Source organism: Desmodus rotundus, chromosome 9 (assembly GCF_022682495.2).
Source record: "Desmodus rotundus isolate HL8 chromosome 9, HLdesRot8A.1, whole genome shotgun sequence".
Lineage (NCBI taxonomy): Eukaryota > Metazoa > Chordata > Mammalia > Chiroptera > Phyllostomidae > Desmodus > Desmodus rotundus.
The window spans coordinates 6,970,763-6,988,393 of record NC_071395.1 but is presented as its reverse complement, the minus strand read 5'-3'; the positions used below and the strand labels follow the sequence as shown (position 1 = coordinate 6,988,393).

Sequence of the window (17,631 nt, the reverse complement as noted above, 5' to 3'; positions counted from 1 at the left end):
CAATAGTGTGGGAGGACGCTAGGAAGCGTGATGGCGTAAGCACTGACGCCTGCGTGATGATGTAGGCGGCGTCACCGTCTCCAAGGAGCGGTCCGGGCACCGGTTTCAAAGTGGCAGGGCGGGCCGAGTGGACTTCCGCGACTGGCCCTGGCCCTCCTGAAACCGCCACTCACTCCGCAAAGGGCGCCGCCACCGGGCTGCCCGCAGGCTCCCTCTGCGCTCTCCAAGGTGCCCGACAGGACCCGAGTGACCCGCAGGACACCTGTACCCCTCCGTGTCCCGGACCCACCCGGCTGGGATTCGTGTAAACGTGGAACAGAATGCACTTGGCGGGTCCCCAGCAAACCTGCAATCTGAAGTCTGTCTCCTGAGCGAGGGACTCGGCTGGGACACGGAGGAGGGGGCGCGGCTCCCGCAGACACTGGCGTGAGTAGGATGCTGATTACGCCGCTGGACAGCCTCCGCAGCGTTGCTGTCGTTTTGTTTTCCCGCACAGCGAGCTCTGTCACTTCGAGGAAAGTCAGGGTGGTAAAGATCCAAACTCAAATTTTATCCAAATGGCCACAGAAAGCGACCCTCTGAGAGAGAAAAGTAAGCTCCACAATCCTTTATTGAGAATTCTTATACGTAATATTTAATGTCATCGTTGACCAACTATTTTGGGAATGCCTGTTGGGTGCGTGGAAATTGGTGAAAACTTAAGTCAGCTGCAGAAAAGGCTTGGTGGAACATACGAGGATGCGTATATACTTGAGCAGAACCATTTGTTCTGCTTAAATATAAACACTGGTGGAATCATTTGTTCTGCTTAAGTATAAACACTGGTAGGTTCCTTACGCTTCCGGGGACTTTGCTGTAGACACTAAACACGTTTGTTATGCTTCTCACAGGCTCTGGGGAAATTCGAGGGCAATGGCCAGGAAGGGTGTCCGAGTCCACAGTTAGAACCTAGAGGCACAGCTCCAGCCATTTGTTCGAGGATGTTTATTGAGATCCTCCTTTTGTCCAATTACGTGCCAATGCTACACAAGCAGAGCTGCTACCAAGATAAAGAGGGCAATGCTACCCTCCAGGAATTTAATTCGAGAAGGGCAATTTATAAATTGCATAAATACACTGAAGTGGCAGCAACTGCTAACTCCTTTGCTTCAGTTTCTTCATAGGGTTGTTGGCATGATTAAATTAGTATTGAAATCTGTAAAGGATTTAGGTATCTGACACATAGCTCTAAGCAAATATGAATTAGTACAGACTTACCATTAAATGTTGTCAAGGAAGGTGCCATTGGGCTGAAACTTGATGTACTAACATGAATTTGCTGGGCATCCCAAATAGAACAGTATTTGCAACATTGAGGGGACTAGGACTATGCTCAGTTAATGACTTGCAAGGAGGTTGGCTTGGATGGAATATATTTTATACAGAGAAATGACAAGTGCAGCTGAAAGGGAGGAACAGGGCTAGGAGGCGAAGGGCCTCGTCCGGAACGTGTTGAGGAGTTTGGACCATGGCAAGGGTGGCAAAAACCACTGAAAAGAAATCACTTGAGAATAACACGATCAGCTTGTGATATGGAAAACCCAGTGCGGGGAAGCATGCATTATAGCACAGCACAATTGGGTGACTGTCATCTAGGTAAGAATGAACTATGGTTGGCACAGTGAGATTGGAGATTTGGGGATTTGGAAGACAGATCACAACCAGGTTTTTGGCTTGAGCAACAGGGAACATGGGGGGAAATGGCAGGTTCCATTTTGGAAGCATTATAGACCAGTGGTGAAGAACTGAGCCTCTGAATTCAGTCTGTCTGGACTTGCCCCTTAACTCGTGCTCTTTCCAGGTCTTTGACCTTGGATACGTCACTTAGTAATCTGTGACTCAGTTTTCTTGTTGTAAAATGGGTGTAAATAGCACAGTAACCCCATGAGATTGTTCTGCGGATTAAAAGAGATGATGCAAATACAGCACTCACCGTGGAGTCTAGCACATATGAAGTGCACAGTATATATTATCTAAATTCATTAATGACACAACAATGATACTTTAACATTAGCATCATTCTTAGCTTTGAAATGGGAACATTCCCCCTCCATAAGGAGAAGTAGCTGAGTACCATCTGAGAGGCGTGGGACTCCAGGTGGGCTGCAAGCGAGTTTAGCTGGATGGGGAGAGTACCCGAAGCAGTCAGAAACTGAATTTGGTGGGAATGAGCCAGCCTGAATCCTTAGATAAAAATGAAGTAAAAAAACAAAGCAGAGAACTGACTAAGACAGTAAAAGTATAGTAAATTATTTTGCTGGGGGGGAAAGTCGTTTACTAGAAGACGAGTGGAAGGAGGGAATCTCAGAGGGTAGAAGCAGCATAGGCTGAGAGGTTTGAAATGCCTGTGCTTGTTCAGGAAATTGTTTGCACGAAGAGATGAGAATCGGTGATGAATGTTGATGACCGCCCCCCCCCCCCCACACACACACACTTTTTTTCCTTTAACTGGTAGTTTCCCTCTTAGGTGAACCACCAGCTAGGTAAACATAGATGGCTTGCCCTTCTCCCACCTACCTCTGACCTCTGCATTGGCTTCTATTGATCTTGGTTGCCTCTTTTTCTTTTGTTCCGTTTGAATTTGTGACTTTTCACCTGGCAATGCTACATGACACTGCCTCTTTATGATAAAGCGTCAGCATTATACATCATAACCACCACCAGTTCCACACCTAACCAGTCTTCTAGTAAACTTCTAGCATATTTGCGGTACACCATTCTTCCACCTCCATCTGAGAGGGGAGATCTGATAGTTCTTAGGGGCCTCTTCAAAGAGGGGCTTGTATATCGAGCTAAGAAATGAAGACTCCGTTCTTGTAGTGGGGATTATGGGCAGTAGGGGTGGGCTAAGTTTTTTCCTTTCCTTCTCTAAACAGTGTCTCTCACAGAGCAGAACTTTCTAATTTTGATGAAGTTCAATTCATTGATTTGGGTTTTTTCTTGGATCTGTGTCCTAAGAAACCTTTATCTAACCCAAGACTGCAAAGGTTTTCTTCTATGCTTTCTTCTAGAAGTTTTGTAGTTTTAAGTTATGAATTTAGATCTATGGTCCATTTTGAGTTAAATTTTGTACAGGTGGAGGGTAAGGGTCAAGGCTTGCTTTTTTGCATATAGATGCCCAATTGAAAAGAATATCCTTTCTCTATTGGAGACCTTTGCACCTTTGGTAAAAACCAGTTGTCTGTATTTGTGTAGGGTCATTCCTGAACTCTATTCTATACCATTGATCTATTTGAAATTTTATCATAAGTCTTAAAATCACTTAGTGTTAGCCTTTCAAATTTGTTCTTTTTCACAGTTGTTTTGGCTATCCTAGGTCCTTTGCACTTCCATGTAAATTTTAGAAGCAGTTTGTCAATTTCTACAAAAATGATGCTTGGATTTTGATAGGGATTACATTGAATCTATTGATCAGTTTGTGTAAAATTCTTATCTTAATGATACTGAGTTCTCTGATCAATGAAAAGGTATATGTCCATTTGCATTTCTCTTCATTACTCTCAGCCATATTTGATAGTTTTTAGTACATAGGTTTTGCACATCTTTTGTCAGATTTATCCCTGTGTATTGCTGTTTTTGATACTATTGTAAATGGCATTATTCTTTTACTCTCATTTTTTGATTTATTGTTGCTACTATATAGAAATCTTTTTTTTTTTTTTGCTAATTGTACCATGCAACCTTTCTAAACTCATTTATTCCAGTAGGTTTTTTGTAAAATCCATTAGATTTTCTGCATAGACAATGTTTATATCTTGTAAATAAAGACAGTTTTACTTCTTTTCCAATTCGAATGCCTTGCATTTCATTTTCTTGCCTCATTGCACTGATTAAAACCTCCAATACAGGGGAGTGGACATCCTTGTCTTGTTCCTAGTTTTAGGGAGAAAACATCTGCCTTTCAAAATTAAATATGATATTAACTGTAGGTTTTTCATTGATGTCCTTAATAGGTTGAGGGTGTTCCTTCCTATTCCTAGTTTTCTGAGAGTTTTTGTCAGAATGGATATCAGACTTTCTCAAATGATTTTTCTGCATTTATTGAGATAAGATGTTGTTTTCATTTTTAGTTTGTTAATAGGATAATATACACTGACTAAATTTCAAATGTTAAGCCCTTTTCTTTTTGGAGGATAAACTCTTCTTGGTCTTGAGGCATTATCCTTTTTACTTATCATTAAATTTTATTTCCTTAAAGTTTGTTTAAAAAATTATTTTATTCTCACTCAAGGACATTTTTTCACTACTTCTAGAAAGAGAGGAAGGGAAAGAGAGAAATATCGATGTGAGAGGGAAGCATCGATTGGTCCCCACTCATAGCACCCGGACCATGAACCGAACCCGCAGCCCAGGCATGTGCCCCAACGGGTTACAGGACCATTGCTCCAACCAGCTGAGCCACACTGGCCAGAGCAACATTGCTTCTGTATGACATATACAGACAAGTTTATACTGACAAAGAAAACAAATTTAAAACTAAGTGAATTAGTACGAAGTTCAAAAGTCAGGAAACTACAACCTAGGTCAAGAATGCTAGGACTCCAGAAGCAAGCCCCCTTGTAGTCCTAATCTCTTCCTCAAAGATAACTGAAGATAACCAGTATCTTTAATTTTACATTGAGGTTCAGTGGTACCTGTGTTTGAACTTTATATAAATGAAACAAACCACACGCTGTGTATCCTTGTGTATTTGGTTCTTTTCATTCAACATTATCATATTTTTGAAATTTATCCATGTTCTTGCATGCAGATGTACTTTGTTAATTTCATTCCTGTATAGTATTCCAGTTTTTCAATAGCATTTACTAATTTGTTTTTAAGATTTTATTTATTTGTTTTATAGAGAGGGGCAGGGAGGGAGAAATGAATGGAGAAAAACATCCATGTTCCTGCCTCCACTGGGGACCATACTCATAACCCAGGCACGTGCCCTGACTGGGAATCGAACTGGTGACCTTGCACTTTGCACAATGCCCAACCAACAGAGCTACACTGGTCAGGGCTGTCCATTTTCCTTTTGATGGGTATTTGCATTTGTTTCCAGTTTGGGGCCATTGAGAATAATGCTTATCAATAAAGGCGATTGACCTTTTATTGCCATGACCCTTGGTCCGCAAGTGCACACATTTTGATTAGGTATCTTCCTAGGAATTATACGTATGTTTAATTTTAAAGTTGTACTAGTTTATACTTCCTCTTTCTTTTCTTTATTCCAGATTGTCACCAACATTTGTTTTCTAATTTTAAGTCTTTATTTTATTGTAACTTTAATCTGTATTTCTGATGCCTAATAAAGTTGGGCAGCTTTTCTATTTTTATTGGCCATCCAGGTAACCTTTTTGTGAAGTGCCCGTTGAGGTCATGTTGCCACTTTTCTAGACCATTGCCTGCCTTTTGGTTGATGGAATTTTTTTATATAGTCTAGACATAAGCCCTTTGTCAGTTACATGGGTTGGAAATATCTATGTTTACAGCTTGCATTTTTACTCTTTTAACAGTCTCATTTTGCTAAACAGAAGTACTTAATATTAATGTGGCCCAGTTTATCAGTTTTTAATAGCCAGTGCTTTTTGTTTTCTGGTTTAAAAATCTTTCCCTACCCCTGGCTGTAAAGGTATCTCTCTGTTTTATTCTAGAGTTTGTTGCTTGGCACTCACAAGTTGATCTTCATTTAGCCTAGAATTGATTTTTATCGATGATGTTTTATTCTCTTCTGTGAGGATACCCAGTTGACACAGAACCACTTACAGAAGGATGACTCTTTCTCCCACGCTGCTCCGGAGCGCCTCTCGGATCACAATTCTCGTGCTCATATATATGTGAATATGTCTGTGGGTTCTCTCCCATTAGTCAGTTTTGTTTATTCTTCTATGACTACCACACTACCTAAATTACTATAGTTCTGTAATAAATCTTGACATCTGGTACAGCAAGTGCTCCCCTGTTCCCCTGTTCTTATTTCACAAAAATGTCTTAGCTATTCTCATTGCATTTCCATCTATATTTCAGAAGCTACTTTTAAATTCTGAAAAATCCTCTTTGGGATTGTTAATTGGGATTGCATTGACCTAGAGATGAATTTTTGGAGAACTGACATTTTGACAATACCGACTCCTGTAAGCCGTGAGTGTCTGTCTGCTTACTCAGGTCTTTATCTCCTGCATGTTTCATAGTTTTCTACGCAAGAGTCTTACACATCTTTTGATAGATTTATTTCTAGATATTGATATTTTTATTCAACTTTAAATGAGACCTTTTATTATCTTCTAACTTTATGTTGTCAGTATCTAGAAATCGAATTATCCTTTATGTATTAACTCGCATTCAACAACCTTGCTAAACTTAATTATTGATTCTAAGAATTTATCTTTGTGTTCTTTCCCATTCACCACATAAACACTGTAACTATAAATAATGACAACTTTTTCTTCTTTTTAAGTTTTATACCTTTTATTCCCTTTACTCGTTTATTGTGTTAACTTCGACCTCCCGCAGAGTGTGAACACCTGTCAAAAGAGTTTATTTTTTGCCATTCCCAATTTCCAAGGCAAAATTTTCAACATTTTCACCCTTAGGTATGGTATTTGTTATCTGTTTATGGAGGAATCCACTATATTAAGGAAGTTCCCTTTTATTCCTACATTCCTAAATCTTTATCATGAATGTATCTTGAATTTCATCAAATGCTTTTTCTATAACTTTTGACATGATTGTATTTGTTAATCCTCTTTTAGGTGTGCTTATTTTCTGTTTCTTTTTTGGAGTGACTAACATTTGTGATTCACTTCACTTCTCTGGGTTTAATTTGCCGCTCTTTTCTAACTTTTGGAATTAGGTGTGTAGTTCACTGACCTCAGCCTTTTCTTCTACCATATGCAATTAAAGCTGTAGATTTCTCTACAGATTTAATTTAAGCAGGTTTCAAGGTATTACATTTTCACTACCATTCAGTTCATGATACTTTCAAATTTGTTTTGTAATTCCTCCTGAGACCTATGGGTTATCGGTAAGTAATTTTTTAACTACAGAGTGTATGGAGATTTTCCCTTTACTTTTTCTTTCTCTATTACAACTTAATCGAACTATTTAACATGCTGTCCTTGGCTTCAGTCTTTTGAAAGTTGTTGAGACTTGCCCCATTTCAGTTTTAAATGTTGCAGGTGATCTTGAAAGAATGAGTATTGTACATTTATTGGGTACTGTATTCTGCTGTAAATTAAAAATAGCACCTTGTACAATACTGACTGAGAGCTCTTGGCTTTATTCTGGACCTCCTTCCCATCATCTCTTGCCCACTCCTACGGAATTGGGATTCTTCGCCTGCAGTTTCTCCTCAATGTGGGGGTTTGGCCTGGAAAAGAATTTCGGCGGATTTTAACCGTTCTAAAGAATCTGGCTACAGCTAATCTTTCCAACTCTTTTTACTTTATAACAGCAAAAATTTGAAAGTAATTGTGCAGCATATTTTTTGACTTATGATAACCTAAAGAGAAAACTTGCAGAGATGGAGAATTAAAATTTATGAGATCATAAAAATTAATTCTTTTCCCCTTTGGTGATAGTCGGTTTAGGTATACAGAAGGGGCCCTAACCCTAAACTCTGAAGTGCTGGGTTGAAATTGATGATTCATTTCATTTTGAGAAGCAGTGGAGACTAGCAGTTTTGAGTTGGCTATATCACATAATAACTTATCTATTTATAGTTTTTAAAAATTGAACATTACCCAATGAACTACAAATTGGTTTTCCTTTTCTTTATTTTTATTTTTCAGATCAAAGACTAAATGAAGTTCTTAGGCCATATCAAATGGAAGATCTTTCCAAATATTCAACAGCACAAGTATGCTAACAGGTTCATTTTGGTTGTAAATATATTTACATAAATATGAATTGAAATAAATTCTACTTTGGATTATTCTCATGTGAAGTTGCTTACAGTGCTTTGAGATTTTACTTACAATTTTGATTCTTGTAAAGAGGAAAGCTTGTTTTTTGCTGGATGAATGTAAATTCTTTGACCATAAAAAGTGCCCTTTTTTTTCAGAGTTAGAGCTCAGGTATTATGGATGGTGTTAAAATGTCTCAGTTCTAAAATGAGAATGCATCGTTGTTTTGAAACTTTCTAAAATTGCTTTTCAGGATATAGCCAGTTGTAAACTTTAACTCTCTGGGTCCTTAAAGATTATGACATATTAACTCAGAATAGTAAATAATATGTGGCATTGTTTTAAATATATCTCTTTCTTGGGTGTATGTTTTTATATGAATATTGTGTTTAAATTTTTTTAACCAATAAGGTACCTATTGGTGGACTCTGAGTTACAGATTATTAAAAGAAAAACTCTTGCTCCTAGATTAATGACAGATGTTTACTGAATAAAGACGTGTTTTGCTTTCAACATAAGTGAATCTTGTAATTAAACTGAAATTGTTTTTAAGGTACTAAAAAGAAAGTTATTTTTAAAGTATTAAAAAAAGAATAGTTTGGTTGACTTGAGTGCACTTATCCTTATAGGTATTTTTTTTACCCTAATGTATGCTCAGCATTTAGCTACTGCTCTTTGTTCTTATTTCCAAAGACCAGACTCAGAGTCCAAGGGTCTTGAAAATATCCATCCACTTATTCACTGTGTTAATCATATTATTTTTCTTATGTTATTTGTTATACACATTAACTAACTATTAGCATGTAGGTGACAGAGAATCTTTCATAATCCAATAGCTTCTAAACTTTGGTCTGATTCTTAGGTTCTTTTGCTTCTGCTTAGTGTCTTATAAAATATGCCTAAAAGTACAGGAACTACTACTATAAAGGACACATGGACAAAACCAAGGGGGAGGGTGGAGGTGGGGGAGGGAGGTGGGTTCAGCTGGGGTGGGGTGGAGGGATGGGGAGAAAAGGCATACAACTGTAATTGAATAACAATAAAAATTAAAAAATATATATGCCTAAAAGGAGGATTCAAACATAAGATTGATTTTAAAGCCTGAGAAGACTTCTAGGCATGGTGCGTTGCATCATATCTACTGGAAGCTATGGCTGATTCGATTATGAAGGAAGATTATACCAGATAAAACAATGACTCTGGTCAGCTCTTTAGATGTACCTGCATTATGCATTGTGGTTATAGTTTGTCAAAGCCTAATGGTAACATACCAAGTAGGGAAAGTAGGGACACATCTTCACCTACTTAATAGTATACTCTGTGGTGAAATTATAGCTTTAATTCTCAGAAAGTGTATGTCCTTCTCTGCCATGTACTATCATTGCAGTCATACAATCATATCTTCATTCCTGTCTCTCATTTTCAGTGGTAGTGCAGTGTTGCTGCCGGGCCTCCCCCTGCAGCACGGTCCCAGAACTTGTGGCTGTCTCAAGACCCTGCTCACCGTGGGTCTTCCTTTCACGGCATGGCTTGCAGGAGGGAGAGGGGAGGTGATAGGAGAGCAATATAAAGATGGCTTCATGTTTGAAAATAAATCAGTGTAAATCACCATAATGGCAGGAAAAAGAAGAAAATTGTCTCACTATCTCAAGAGATCTAGAAAATAATTATCAAAGTTCAGTTCTCTATGATGATAGAAATGTTCAGCAAACTAGAAATAGAAAGAAACTTCTTCAGTTTGAAAGGGCCAGCTACAAAAAACTAGATATGCATTGTATGTGATGGTGAAAGGATGAGAATTTTCCCCTGAGAATGGAAATGAAGCAAGGATGCGTGCTAAAATCACTTTCACTCAGCATCGTGCTAGAGTCCGAGCAAGACGTTACATAAAAACTGGAGAGGAGGAAATAACTGTATCATTATTTATAGAAAATTAGGTATATATAGAAAACCCCCCAAAATCATTAAATTGTCAAACTTAATAAATGAACTTAGCCGTTTCTTTGAATATGAGGCAAAATTACAAGTTTAATATTATTTATATAAGTAGCAATAATCAAATTGACAATGAAATTTAAAATGATGCTACTTAGAGTAGCATAAAAAATATTAAATCTTTAGGAATAGTTCTAATATAAAGTATATAAGACTGGAAAACTGTAAAACCGATAAAAGTTAAAGAAAAATGACATAAGTGTAAGAATGTACTATATTCATAGATTGTAAGGCTTATTAATTGCACTCAGCAAAATTTCAATCAAAATGGTGGTAGGATTTTTTTTCTTCAAACTTCTGAAGCTATTTCCAAAACTTATATGCAAAGGCTAAGAAGAGCTAAGGCAATCTCAAATCACAAAGCTGAACAACAGGCACCAGCAGATTCCAGAATTTACTGCAAAGCTCTAAAAATTAAGACAGTGTGACATTCCCTAAGGATAGAGAAGTAAACCAGTTGAGTAGAATAGAGTTCAGAAATAGCTCTACCCATGTCAGATTTCCATTTAGGAAAAAAATAATTAATCTTGATCCTTACTCGTACTATTCTCAAATATCACTTCTGAATTGATTGTGTATCTAAATGTGTAAGGTAAAATAATAAAGCTTTTAGAAAGATATTTACGGGAACAAATCTGTCAGTTTGCAATAGGCATGTTGTCCTCATAAGGACACAAGAAATCATAAATAAAATGGTAAATTGGACTAAGTCAAAATGAAAGAATTTGTTAAAAGACACCAGTAAAAAGTATACAACGCACAGATGCCGGCCCCAGCAGGCATCAGTGTCACCCTAGGCAGACCCATAAGAAAAGACTTTATGAGGAGTTCATTTCCCTTTGCATGGCACCAAGTTAACTAAACTGTTGCTTATCAGAACTGTGTGGTTTGATTTGATGTTTCCACGAAATGAAATGCAAAATGAAGTCCCTGGTACCAATATGCACACATTCCTGCTAACGTAGTACCCACTGTGCCAATGTGAAAACTGCTTCTATTCCGTTTCTTGACCCGAGTGTTGGTTGCACTGGTACGTGCGTGTGTGACACTGAGTGGTGTGCTTTTCTGCATGAATGTAGTACTTGAATAAAAGGAAGGGCTTCCTTTCTTCTACTCATTCTCACTTTCTGTGCCTTTTACATAGCATGTCTTTACTCGTATTGTTGTGGTTTCTTGTGTACTTGCCTCTCCCTTCTTCACCTCTGCCACCTACCTTACGGGTAAGGACCACAAATTGGTTATGTTTGTATTACCTTCTATGCCTAACATGGGCCCTTGACACTGCACTGAAAATAAGTGTTTAAAGTTAAGATGTTGAAAATTAGTTACGTAAAACTTTAGAATTCAGAGCCTTCTTTCAGTTGTATCTTTTATTAGTTTTGATATGTTGTAATTGTATATGTGATCATGAACACCTTTTGCTTCAAAAAAAACAGAAAATTACAGATCCCTTAAAAATCCCTTTGAATCCCTCATTCTTCCCCTCTGTCCTATTCCCCCCCGCCCCCAGAACTAACCTCTTGATTTCTGTGATGTATCCATGTTGATAGGTATAAATCTTGTTAATTCCTTGAACTGCTTACAGGATCCTGTTGTATTACTTTTCATTTATCCTATGGATGGACATTTTTCTCTTTTTTATTACAGTGGACACTGCACTGAACATTATTGTTCATCTCCTTGTTTTTGACTGTTTCTCCATCTTTATACTAGATAGTAAATTTTTGGTCATGCTGCCTGCTGACATGTTTTGCTGGCATTTTAACTTCACCTGCGGTGCCTTTGGCTGTATAGAAGTTTTAAATTCAGACATAAAATATGTCAGTCTTCCTGTTACTAGGTTCTAGGGTTGTAATACTTGTGTCTTCCAGCCGGAAGATGTGTTCTGAGTGAGAGTGTGCCAAGCGCTGCTTGGGCTGTTGGTGAACAAGACAGACCAAGTCCTCTTTAGTTTGGGAGCTTAAGAAAGCTTTCTCTACCCCAAGGTCAACAACACATTTTCTTTCAATAACTGTTAAATACTTTTAAAATGTTGGATATTTAATCTATCTGAAATTCATTTTCTCCACTTAGTATTGCTGTACTCTTTTTGATACTCAACATTGTTAGTTGAAAAGCAGTATTTTGTCCATTCAGTAATAATTTCACTTCTTTCATATATCACACACCTATAAATGCTTGAATCTATTTTTGGACTTCCAATATTTTTCTGTTTGTTACTGTGTCTGTACCATATTGTTTTAATTACTCTAACATTATAGTGTTCTGTTACGTAGAAGGGCAAGTTCTTCCTCCTTCCCTCTCCCCCTTTGCTAGATTGTCTGACCTATCCTTGCACGTTTACTCATACATCGGAACTTGAAGAGCTACTTAATCAAGTTTTGTAAGTTCTTCTGTTGGATTTTTTTGAAATTTTATTGCAGTAGCAGTGGATTTTAGAGAATAAATATACTCACAATATTGACTATCCACACATCCATGAGTATGGCATAGTATCCTGTTATTCAGATCTTCTCTTATGTCCTTCAGTGCAGTTAATTTTTCAGTGAAGTTGCTGCAACATTTTTTTTTGGTTGTTTTTATTTATTAAGTACTTCCTTTTGTTATAGTAATGAGTAGGATTTTTTTTCTATTTTCTAATTATGCTAGTATTTGGGAAAGCCACTTTTTTATGTTGATTATCTGGTGACTTAGTGTACTTACTCTCTTATTAGTTCTAGTAATTGGTAGATTCTATGTTAATGGTCAAATTGTCTGTAAATAATAATTGGGTTTGCCAAAAAGTCCATTACGTTTTTTTCCGTAAGATGGCTCTAGTAGTACTTAATTGTCTTTAACTTCATCCAAAACAATTTTGTTAGCTTGTACTTTGACAGCTGTCATATCAGCATGCGTTTAGAAATAATGTCAAACTGGGTGAATTTTTGTGCAGCCATTTTAATATTGAAGATGGAAGGAGAAATGCAACATTTTTGGTGTATTGTGCTTCATTATTTCAAGAAAGTTAAAAATGCAACTGAAACATAAAAAAAGACTTGTGCAGTGTATGGAGAAGGTGCTGTGACTGATCGAATGTGTCACAAGTGACTTGTGAAGTTTCTTGGTACTATTGACATTTTGGCCAAATAATTCTTTGCTGTGGGGCCATCGTAGACATTGGAAGATGTTTAGCAGCACCCCGGCCTCTACCCACTAGAAGCCTATAGTGGAAGATAGCTGACATGTTCAAAATATTCAAATCAATCAAGTTGTTGGTGAAAATGAAAAATGTCTTTTATTTTACAGAAAAAAACATAATGGGCTTTTTGGCCAATCTAATAATATTTTATCTTCTTTTTGAACCTTTAAATCTTTGACCACCTGCTCTCATGACAGGTTGCATTGACTAGAACCTCTAGTACAGGCTGAATTTTAGCAGCGATGATGAGGAAGCAGCCTTACAATAATGAATTTAATGCAGTGTTTCCGATGTTTCATCACAAACAATAGTAATTGAAGTAGGTTTCTGGTAGATGTTTTTCTCAACAATTTGAGAAAGTTCTTTCTATTTTTAGTATGCCAAGAGTTTTAATTATGTATGGGTGTTAAAATTTACCAAAAACATTTTAACATCAAATGAGATGATTTTTTTCTCTCCTTTTTCATTTCATTAATAGACTTTCTAAGGTTACAAGCATTTTAATCGTATTTAGTTTTATCTACTGTCAGTTTTGGCTGGAATGATCTGTGAAAACGTTTTAAGAGGAAGTGTTCTCTTTCACAGAATGCTGCCTTCAAAGGAGATGGGGATGACTCAGTTGTTGACCAAAGGTAAGGTTGAGTTACCAGAAAAATAGGATTTTCTTAATTACATTTAGTTATTGTGAAAATAATTCCTTTAGTGGTAGGAATGTGTATTCTGTGGTCTGCTGTATAGTAATTGGCTTTGAATGAGCTGTCATAGAACTGAAAAGAAAAACTAGCCAGAGTTACAGTCTATACGTGGGGGGGGGGGAGGGGGCTCTCCACTGGGGTGCTTTGCCTCCCTCCCATCTCCAGGCATTTGACAAGGTCTGGATACACTTTTGCTTTTCACTACTGTGGAGGGTGAGGGTGCTGCTAGCATCTGTTGGGTAGAGGCCAGGGATGCCGCTGAACAACTACAGTGCACATATCCGCTCCCTACAACAAAGATTATTTGACACAAAATATTAACTGAGATGAGGTTAAGAACCCCTGGTTTAGGAAAAAAGCAAAGTATTGATTGCTGCTGGTAAAATTATAAGAATAGTTAGTTTTGATGTCTAATTTATTTAATGAGTTACATATTTACTGAAACAAATCGAACAGAATATGCCTTATGTTTTCGTATTTTCTCTTTAGTTTTTTAGCACCTCTTATTACTGAGTATGATAAGCATCTGGAAGAGCTAAATGGGCAGCTGAAATATTATCAGGTATGACATCGTAGTCATCCATCCTTCTGTGATATTATAAAAATAGTAAAACAGACTCCCTTTCTTTTTAAAAACATTGATAAGGAAGAAAATATTTAGCTCTCCGTAAGTTTGTGTACTTTGTGTGTGTGTGTGAAGATTATCTTCAGTTTGTCTTTAATCCAGTGTTTCCTCGCTCCTGCTCTCTGGCAGGAGTATCTCTTAGGTGCTCAGAAGCATCCCTTAGTCTATTAGTTGCTTATGTCTTTATTTTTCCCTCAGGAAGACCCAAAACCATCTCACCTCTTTTAGACCTTTCTCTTTACTGTCATTTCATCTGTATTTCCCATTATTTTGAGAATAAATTATTTCCTGAATTTCAAATGTTATGTCTATCAGATCTTAGAAGCTATTGATCCACTTCTAATATAAGCTTAAGCTGTACCAGCTTTTTTCTAAAGACTTATTATTTTAGAAGAAGAGTAAGGAAATAGAGGAAGCTGTCCATATAGCCAGATTATCGTCATGGGTCCCCTACAGCAGGCTCATGGAGAACTAGAACAACAATAGCACATTATTATTTGGGATACTATCTGAATTTCAGTTAAGTATATTTTTAGAGCATACCTCACATTTTTAACCTGTTTCTTTGACTTGAAAATGTTTTCTTCATTTTCTCCCTCAAGTTTTGGCCTTTTTGATTACTGGATAACCATACAGTAGAAGCATTTCCTAAATAGATGGTATGTGTCTCCAGCCAAGCCCACCAAGAAGTGACGATGTCTTAGGGTTTTAACATACTCATCTTTGTGTTTGGCTCCAATACCAATCTTTGCATCAGTTTAGTTGTGACAAGAGTAGTAGGCTTGCCTTAATTTAATGCAAATAGAAGAACGTATAACAACATTATATAAAAACAACCCCCTGAGCTGATTTCCTCAGATAGGGGCTATGAATGTGGCAGACACTAAGGACTTTATATCTCTTTCTTTTCTTTTCATGCTTTGACAGCAAGAGAGCCTACCATGTGCTTCGAAGTCTAGCACATATTAGGCCCTCAGTTTTTGATGTATAAACAAATGTCAGGGTTTACTGGACAAGATGATTAGATCTAATATAAGTCTTCTATTTATAAAATAATGGTTTGATACGTAGCTTTACTAAAAGAACACACAATGCTTATATCTTCTAAAAATAAAGTTCTTCTATTAAGAATTAACATCATTAAAATGTCCATACTACCCAAAGCAATTTATAGATTCAATGCAATCCCTACTAAAGTACCAATGACATATTTCACAGATATAGAACAAATATATCAAAAATTTATATGGAACCATAAACGACCCTGAATAGCCTCAGCAATTTTGAGAAAGAAGAACAAAGTAGAAGAGATCACCATACTTGATACCAAACTGTATTACAAGGCCGCTGTAATCAAAATAGTCTGGTACTAGCATAAGAACAGACACATAGACCAATGGGACAGATTAGAGAGCCCAGAAATAAACCCTAGTACCTATGGTCAATTAATATTTGACAAAGGGGGCAAAAGCCTAAAATGTAGTAAAAATAGCCTCTTCAACAAATGGTGTTGGGAAAGCTGGACAGCTCGATGCAAAAAAAATGAAACTCAATCACCAACTTGCACCATACACAAAAATAAATTCAAGATGGATAAAAGATTTAAATATAAGTCATGACACCATAAAAGTCCTAGAGGAGAATGTAGGCAGGAAGATTTCAGATATTCCACACAGCAATATTTTCACTGATATGTCCCGTAGAGTAAGAGACATAAAGAAAAGAATAAGCAAATGGAATCTTATCAAAATAAAAAGCTCCTGCATGGCTAAAGAAAACAGCATTAAAATGAAATGAGAACCAGCTGTATGGGAAAACATATTTGCCAATGATACCTCAGACAAGGGCTGATCTCCAAAATATATAAAGAACTCACATGACTCCATTCCAGGAAAACAAAAAACCCAATTAAAAAATGGTCAAAAAAAATCAAAAAAAAAATGGTCAAAAGACTTGAACAGACACTTCTCCAAGGAGGACATACGGAGGGCCCAGAGACATATGAAAAGATGCTCAGCATCTCTAGCTATCAGAGAGATGCAAATGAAAACCATAATGACATACCACTCATACCAGTGAGAATGGCCATCATAAACAAATCAACAAACAGCAAGTGTTGGAGAGGATGTGGAGAAAAGGGAACCCTAGTGCACTGTTGGTGGGAATGCAGACTGACACAGCCACTGTGGAAAACAGTATGGAATTTCCTCAGAAAACTAAAAATGGAACTGCCTTTTGACCCGGCAGTTCCACTGCTGGGATTATATCCTAAGAACCCTGAAACACCAATCCGAAAGAACCTATGCACCCCAATGTTCATAGCAACACAATTTACAATAGCCAAGTGCTGGAAGCAACCTAAGTGCCCATCAGTAAATGAGTGGATCAAGAAACTATGGTACATTTACATGATGGAATTCTATGCAGCAGAGAGAAAGAAGGAGCTCCTATCCTTTGCAACAGCATGGATGAAACTGGAGAGCATTATGCTAAGTGAAATAAGCCAGGCAGTGAAAGACAAATATCACATGATCTCACCAATAAGTGGAACCTAATCGACAAAACAAACAAGCAAGCAAAATATAACCAGAGACATGGAAATAAAGAACACACTGACAGTAAGCAGAGGGGAGGTGGGAGGGATAGTGGGGGGAGAAGGAGGAAGTGTTTTCAGGAACGTGTATAAAGGACACATGGGTAAAACCAAAGGGGGGTGGGAAGTGGGGATGGCTGGGATGGGGGAGAGTGGTGAGGGGAAAATGGAGACAACTGTACTTGAACAATAAAAAATAGTTTAAATAAAGTTCTTCCATTCCATTTGAAGTTATTGATGCTTTTCATTTCCAAGGTCATTCTTCTAATATATAAACTTATAAAGTGATTCTGTAGACCCAAATTTCAAAAACAAACATCTCATTAAATTTGTAGTTTCTGTTTTATCACAAGTGTTTCCCTCGTCTTTACTGTGAGTGCTCTTTAGCCTGTGGTCATTTAAGTTTTGAGCCAACCATAGTAATGTCCTTTAATCTTTCTATTTGACAGTAGCAACAAGAAGCTCTCTTTTGCACAAATGGCATTTTGCTTTTATTTTTAGGACTAGTGCGCTTTAAGTTTCTGCTAAATTCACTTTTGGACTTGCTATAGTGACATATGTGGATTCGATTGTTATAAAATGGAATAGCTTGTTATCATGAAATTAAACTTTTAAAATTT

General features: G+C 37.2%; 1 protein-coding gene across 6 annotated transcripts in view; it reads left to right on the top strand.

Annotated features, from left to right (window-relative positions):
• The first annotated feature begins 78 nt into the window (after nt 1–78).
• SCLT1 (sodium channel and clathrin linker 1) overlaps nt 79–17,631 on the top strand; it is a 107,868-nt gene continuing 90,315 nt past the window's right edge. For 3 of the 6 annotated variants that reach the window (XM_045202257.3, XM_024568892.4, XM_045202258.3), the window contains exons 1-4: nt 79–591; nt 7,812–7,879; nt 13,684–13,730; nt 14,283–14,355. In XM_045202257.3, the coding sequence (XP_045058192.2) occupies nt 558–591; nt 7,812–7,879; nt 13,684–13,730; nt 14,283–14,355 (222 nt within the window). In that variant the 5' untranslated portion in view covers nt 79–557. The remainder of the gene's footprint in view (nt 592–7,811; nt 7,880–13,683; nt 13,731–14,282; nt 14,356–17,631) is intronic. The other 3 variants (XM_045202259.3, XM_045202261.3, XM_045202260.3) reach the window with 3 other exon arrangements.